At 43.0% G+C, this 7,510-nt stretch overlaps 1 protein-coding gene across 1 annotated transcript in view; it reads right to left on the bottom strand.

Moving 5' to 3' along the window:
- Positions 1 to 3,308: 3,308 nt before the first annotated feature.
- Positions 3,309 to 7,510, bottom strand: part of LOC122010812 — a 53,838-nt gene continuing 49,636 nt past the window's right edge. The window contains exons 3-4 of the mRNA XM_042567284.1: positions 3,831 to 4,392; positions 3,309 to 3,779 (exon numbers count right to left, since the gene is read on the bottom strand). Of these exons, the coding sequence (XP_042423218.1) occupies positions 3,309 to 3,779; positions 3,831 to 4,392 (1,033 nt within the window). The remainder of the gene's footprint in view (positions 3,780 to 3,830; positions 4,393 to 7,510) is intronic.

Genomic DNA, 7,510 nt, shown 5'->3' with positions numbered 1-7,510 from the left:
CTTCAAGCTTAGCTGGCCCCCTATTGGTTGGGTAAGAAGGTGGTATGTGGTGGGTATAAATCTCTATATACAAGAGGCTACGATAGGGACCGAGAGGAGGAATTGGTTTTGGTCTCCGATGAAATTAAGCTTCCGTGTTCGCCTAACACACAACTTAATTCCATCAATAATAATTCATTCCACTAAAGAACTATTATTGAACTACCGCACCAATCCCAAATTACATTTTGGGCTCCTTCTTATTATGAGTGTGTTAGTCTTCCTGTGTTTAAGATAACAAATGTCCACTAATTAAGTAAGTTACTGACAACTCACTTAATTAATATCTAGCTCCAAGAGTAGTACCACTCAACTTCATCGTCATATCGGACTAAGTCCACCTGCAGGGTTTAACATGACAATCCTTTTGAGCTCCTCTTGGGGACATTCTCAACCTAGTATCTCTAGGACACGTTTCCTTCTATAATCAACAACACACACTATAAGTGATATCATTTCTCAACTTATCGGGCTTATTGATTCATCGAACTAAATCTCACCCATTGACAAATTAAAGAAATAAATATCAAATATATGTGCTTGTTATTATATTAGGATTAAGAGCACACACTTCCATAATAACTGAGGTCTTTGTTTCTTTATAAAGTCAGTATAAAAGAAACGACCTCTAATGGTCCTACTCAATACACTCTAAGTGTACTAGTGTAATTATATAGTTAAGATAAACTAATACCTAATTACACTACGACCTTCAAATGGTTTGTTCCTTTCCATCTTGGTCGTGAGCTACTGTTTATAATTTATAAGGTACTGATAACATGATCCTCTGTGTGTGACACCACACACCATGTTATCTACAATATAAATTAATTGAACAACTATATTTATCACAAATGTAGACATTTGACCAATGTGATTCTTATTTCTAGATAAATGTTTATATCAAAAGCTAGGCTTTTAGTATACACTCTAACACGATTCCCCCTGTGTCGGCCTCTAGTCTTACGGCTGCTTCGATTCCCCCTGCCACGCGTGCTCAGGCACAGGCTGCACCTCCTTCCTCTGAACCTGTCAATACTCCTTCCCAAGTGCCAGATGACACGACAGGTCCTTCAGCTGTGACCTCGCCTGGTGTATCATGACCAGGGCCCTCTCACTCAACCCCTCCTAATCCTCCAAAGCCCGCGGCAACAACTTCCCGGTCGGAAGGCCTTTCTTATCGTAGGTATCATTCCACCAAGGCTTCCGAATCAGAGTTGAGGCGACAACAGGATGCTCCCACCAGTCGTCTTACTTTAAGAGGTGAACTAGCCACCTGTTGGGAGCAAAACATTCAGTTGATGAAAAATATTTCCATACCTGATAGGATGGATAGATTTTCTGAGTTGTATGTCTAGGTAAGTCCCACCCATTCATGCGACAAAACTTCTTCCCTTATTAAACTTCTTCTTTCTTGGCTCAGGCTCACGCTGAATCGATGATGATAAATCAAACGCTCCTCCTTAATTATCATCATAATAAAGTACTATCAGATAGAGTAGTTGAGTTGGAATTGCAATTAAATGATCCCGCAATGGCTGGTCGCGCTCAAAGAGCTGAAATAGGGGATTTGAAGAGGGCTAACGCTCAACATTGCCAAGCTCTACGGACGGCCAACCAGGAGCTTCATACCCTTCGTGAAGAAAAAAGTTAGGCTGAGGGTCTCCATAAGCAAAATGTAGATCAGCTGACCCAGGAGCTAAAATCTAAAGAGACCCTCCTGCAAGAACAGAACCGGACCTTGGAATCCCAGGCCGCTAAACTAGTTGCCTTGAAAGCTGAACTGTCCCAGGCTCATTCTAGTCTTTCTGGAGTCACTTCAGCTCTGGATATATATAAGGCAGGGGAAGAGGAACGTTGTAGGCAAAGTCGAGAGGCCTACCTCCATTCTCCAGAGTTCGGCATCCAAGTGGGGGACCACTTTGTGGTTGCTCTAACTTCTGGAGCGGCAAGGGCTCTGCGGCAATTATTCGAGCAGGGATATCTCAAGTCCACCGGCGCCCTCCCGCAGACTTTTTGGATCATCATCGCATCTTGGACGAGATGTCAGATGAAGTTTTTTCTGCTTTCAAGTAATTTGTACTGGTACATTGTGTGATGTAAATCAAACTACTCTATAATGAACGTTTCCTCTCATTTCTGATTATCTGCTTTTTAAGGATTTACAAAAGACAAGGATGTAACAATCCTGACAGAGCCAACAATTTCACCGGCTGCTTAATATATTCCCGACCTTCCCTTATATGAACCGAGTTTTGCCGACCATGGAGTTGTCTAGGTGCGATAAGGCTGAAGGTAGTTAGCGCTTCAGGGCCGATCTAGCTTTCTACCTCGGTGGTCCTGCAACTAGTATGCGCTTGATGGTAACTTTTTAATAACTTTGTAGGGTTCATCCCATTGAGGTGCTAGCTTGGCCACATCTCCCACAGGTTTTACTCGTTTCCAGACCAAGTCTCCTTCTCCGAAGAAGCGAGGAACCACCTTCTTGTCATAATTCTGCCTCATCCTTTGTCGATAAGCAAATAGTCGGGCTGCTGTTTGTTCGCAAGTTTCGGTAATGAAATCCAGCTCTGCCAATCGTCGCTCAGTGTTCTCTTCGTCATATAACCTTCTTCTAGTTGAAGGCACCCCGATTTCCGCAGGTACGACTATTTCATTGCCATAGACTAGGTGCAACGGCGTAAGATCTGTGCTTTCCCGGGGTGTCGTACGATACGTCCAGAGAATACTTTGCAGCTCCTCCACCCAATCTCCTCCAACATGATTTAGCTTCACTTTACTCGTACAATTTCTCGATTGATAACCTCGGTCTGCCCATTACTTTGTGGATATGCTACAGAGGTGAAAGCCTGAATAATGTCGAACCCTCGACACCAGGCCTGAATCTTTCGACCTTGAAACTGTCTTCCATTATCCGATACCAGCTTATGGGGTATGCCAAATCTGCACAGAATGTTCCTCCATAAAAATTGAATAACTGCTCCCTCCGTAATCCTTTCCAGAGCTTCGGCTTCCACCCACTTGGAAAAGTAATCCACGGTCACCAATAAGAATCACCTTTGACCGGATGCCATAGGGAAATGTCCGACAATGTCCATACCCCACTGATTGAAGGGGCAAGATACGATAGATGTTTTTAATACTGAGGTAGGCATATGCATTAGATTTTTATGTTTCTGACAAGGTAGGCAAGTATTCACCAGTTGTTGGGCATTCCTCTGTAGAGTGGGATAGAAATATCCGGCCAGCAACACCTTACGAGCTAACGTTCACCCTCCAGCATGACTGCCACAGCATCCCAGATGCATATCTCGTAGGACCTGATCTGCCTCTTCTACGCTTATACATTTGAGTAAAGGCCTGGAGAATGCTCGCTTGTACAATTGGTCTACTACCATGGCATAGGCATGGGCCTTTTTCCTGACCAGCCATGCCTGCTCCAGGTCTTTCGGTAAGACACTTTGTTGAAGATAACTAATCATAGGTGCTCTCCAATCAATAATTTCATTCAGGTTATTTTGCAAATCTATCTGGGTTATGAGAAAGGTCTGTGCCATTGACCTATCCATTACCCAAGTGGTCAGAGAACTGGCCATTTTGGCTAACTCGTCAGCTCGGTCGTTCTCTGCTCTAGGAATCTTGCTGACCGTGACCTCTTTGAACTCTTCTTTTATCTTCTCATAAGCCTCCCGGTATACTTGCAGCTTGTCGCAGTTGATCTTGAAGTGACCGGTTACTTGCTGAGTTACTAATTAGGAGTCGGAATAAATGATGACTCAGGCGGCTCCTACGTGCCGAGCTGCTTGCAGGCCTGCCAAGAGGGTTTCATATTCTGCTTCGTTATTAGTGGCCCTGAAGCTCAGACGCACGACCAACTGCAAGATATCTTCTTGAGGAGATATCAGAAGAATTCTGACACCACTCCCTTGACGTGTGGCTGACCCATCCACATATACTTTCCAGGTTTCCTCTGAGTCAGTCTGATGAACTTCGGTCAAGAAATCAGCCAGGGCTTGTGCTTTGATAGCTATGCGAGGTTGATAGGTGATATTATATTTTCCTAATTCGGTCGTCCATTTGATAAGCCGGCCAACAACTTCAACATTGGTGAGAGCTTTACCCATAGTACTGTTGGTTAGGACCATAATAGGATGAGCCAGAAAATAAGGCCTTAAACGCTGAGCCATGAGCACCAATCCATAAACCAACTTTTCCAGAGCTGTGTATCGAGACTCAGCTCCCTTTAATAGATGACTAAAAAAATATACTGGCCACTGCACATTGTCTTGTTCTTTCACTAATACCGCCCCCACGGCCTCAGGCGTAGCAAATAGGTAAACCCAGAACAGTTCTCTAGTGACAGGCTTGAACAAAGAGGGTAAGGCTCCTCGAAAGCCCGTGTGCACTCCTCGTCCCACTAGAACTTAGAAGCTTTCCGGAGAACTTTGAAGAAGGGCGCCACTCTGTCTGTCGATCAGGAGATAAATCGGGATAGGGTTGTTATCCTGCCAACCAATTTCTGAGCCTCCTTCAAGTTTTGGGGAGCTTTCATGTCCTGTAGTGCTCGGACATTCTCAAGGTTGGCTTTGATTCCCCGCTCTGTCACCAGATAGCCCAAGAATTTTCCTCCTTTGGCCCCGAACAGACATTTCAAGGGATTTAATTTAAATTCGTACTGTTGGGTTCATCGGGCTGCAAAAATCGCTTTTTTGCGTCGCGGAAACCCCGAGTCACCCGAAGCCATGGATCTCGTGCAAAGATTCGTAAACAAAACTTTTCAAAAAACCTTTTCTTGTACGAGTTTGTAAAAACTTTAGATCTACACTAAAGTTAAGATCATTACCCTTGATGCGCGCCCCACGCGAATCCCGCTCGTCCAAATGTTGCCGGATCTCAAGACCGTCAAGCGCACGGTCCTCTAGAAGTATCCACACGGACACACTAGATGGAGGTGACCAAAAACCAAGGTGTGCTAGCACCTATGTGGTTCGGCCAAGGAAGGAGGAGAGGGAGAGAGCAAGAAGAACTCTAGGAGGAAGAAGAAGGAATGAATGATAGAATCAATTTTTCAAAAATGAAAATTGTTCTCCACATTCAAGTGGCCGGCCACCTTCTAGGAGGTGTAACCCCCACATTAATTCCAATTAATGTGGAGACCATTAAGAGTTGTAACCCCCATGAGGTGGCACTCTAGGATGATGTGGATCAACACTATTGGTCCACATCTTGCCACCTCACTAAATGACATGGCAACAAGTGTAACCTCCTCATTTAATGTGGGCCGGCCACATTAAATTCTATGGAGGCTTGTAACCTCCATGAGGTGACACACATTGATGATGTGGAGCAATTCTATTGGTCCACATCTTGCCAACTCACTAGTGATGTGGCAAAAAGTCAAGTCAAACATGACTTTTTCTCTTCCTCTCAAATCAAGTAAAACTTGATCAAATCTCTCTCATGGTTGATCTAATCCAACCATATGATTCAAGCCAACTTAATATAATGAATCTAATTCATTAAATTAAGTTGATTTAATGAGTCATAATCTAAATTAGACTCATTGAATACATGAATCAACTTGAGTCCAACTCAATTAGCCCAATTTGGATTACTCTTAATCCAATATGATTCATCAAATGAATCTAATCCTCTTAGTTCATCATATGAACCAAATCTCCATCTAATTGTCCTTAGTGTGTGACCCTATAGGTTCTTGTAACGTTGGCAATGCCCTAAACCCATTTAGGAGCATAAGTAATGAGCGGTATCTAGCAACACATCATTACTACCCAAGTTACAAGAATGTCGAGATCCGACATCACCTTGTGACTACTAATTGTGACTCCTCACAATATATGTCATTGTCCTTCTATCCTAGACATCTAGATTGATCAATATGAGGCATAGACCGTGTCATCCTCTAATCAATCTAAATCTTGAACTCCAAGTAGACTCACTCGATCAAATGAGCTCAACATCTAATGTTGACTCATTTGGGCATGGTCATGCACTTCGTGGTCTAACTCTATCAAGAATATTGATGTCGCTCCCGTCATATGGGAGGGATAGATCCCATCTACATCACTCACATCCCTCTGCATAATTTGTTACATACCCAGTAATCGCCTTTATAGTCTACCCTGTTACGGATGACGTTTGACGAAACCAAAGTACATAACTCCTTATGTAGGGATCCATGGTGACTTCAGGTCAAAGGACTAATAGTCATACTAATAGCCACATAAGAAAGTATATGACACTCATATAACGATCCATGATACTTTCTCATGGCGGGTCATTCAGTATACATTCTCTAATGCATACCCATGTGTCAACTTGATATCTCTATATCCATGACTTGTGAGATCAAGTCATCGAGCTAACCTACATGCTAGTCTTATTGTATTAACATTGTCCCTGAATGTTAATACTCGACTAGGAATGATTTAGAGTAGTGTTCCCTATATCATCTCACTATCGATTCAACCAATCGATTGATATAGGTAAGAACCTTTCTACTCTAGGACGTTACTATACTTATTTTATCTGGCACTAATACAAATAAGTATAATAACCAAAAACCAAATGCCTTAATATATATACATGAATATGATATACATGAGTCCATACAATCATCAAATGATTGACTCTAGGGCTCTAACTAACAATCTCCCACTAGCACTAGTGCCAATCAGTATAGGCTCTAAGGCCTAATGACCTAGTGTGACCATCATGCTTCCTCTGTGCCAAAGCCTTGGTCAAGGGATCTGCGATGTTAGCCTCTGTAGGTACTCTGCAAATCTTCACATCTCCTCTATCGATAATCTCTCGAATGAAATGGAAACGTTGTAGAATTGCTGTGAACTCTGCCAGCTCATAGCACTACCATTCAAGCAAAACACGAACCTCGACTGTGATCATTAATCATCTTGATCGGTCTGGAAGCTAGCATCACTGTAACCCTTTACAGCTAGCTTATCATTGCCTCCATATATCAAGAAATATTATTTAGTCCTTCTTAAGTACTTAAGAATATTCTTGACCGCTATCCAGTGACTTTCACCTAGATCTGACTGGTATCTGCTAGTCATGCTCAAAGCATACGAGACATCAGGTCGAGTACATAGCATGACGTACATGATCGATCCTATGGCTGATGCATAAAGGATCTGATCCATGCGGTCTCTCTCCTCTCTAGAAGAGGGACCTTGAGTCTTCGAAAGACTCACGCCATGTGACATCGGCAGAAATCCCTTCTTGGAGTTCTGCATGGCAAACCGTAGGAGTACCTCATCAATGTATGTACTCTGACTTAGGCTAAGCAATCTCTTAGATCTATCTCTATAGATCTGTATCCCAAGAATGTGGGATGCCTCACCTAAGTCCTTCATTGATAAGCAACTCCCTAGTCAGGTCTTGACAGACTGAAGCATAGGGATGTCCTTCCCAATGAGTAGTATGTCATCCA

Source organism: Zingiber officinale, chromosome 8A (assembly GCF_018446385.1).
Source record: "Zingiber officinale cultivar Zhangliang chromosome 8A, Zo_v1.1, whole genome shotgun sequence".
In the NCBI taxonomy this organism is placed as follows: Eukaryota; Viridiplantae; Streptophyta; class Magnoliopsida; order Zingiberales; family Zingiberaceae; genus Zingiber; species Zingiber officinale.
Note: the sequence above shows the minus strand (reverse complement) of the source record. Positions and strands in the feature narration are given on the sequence as shown.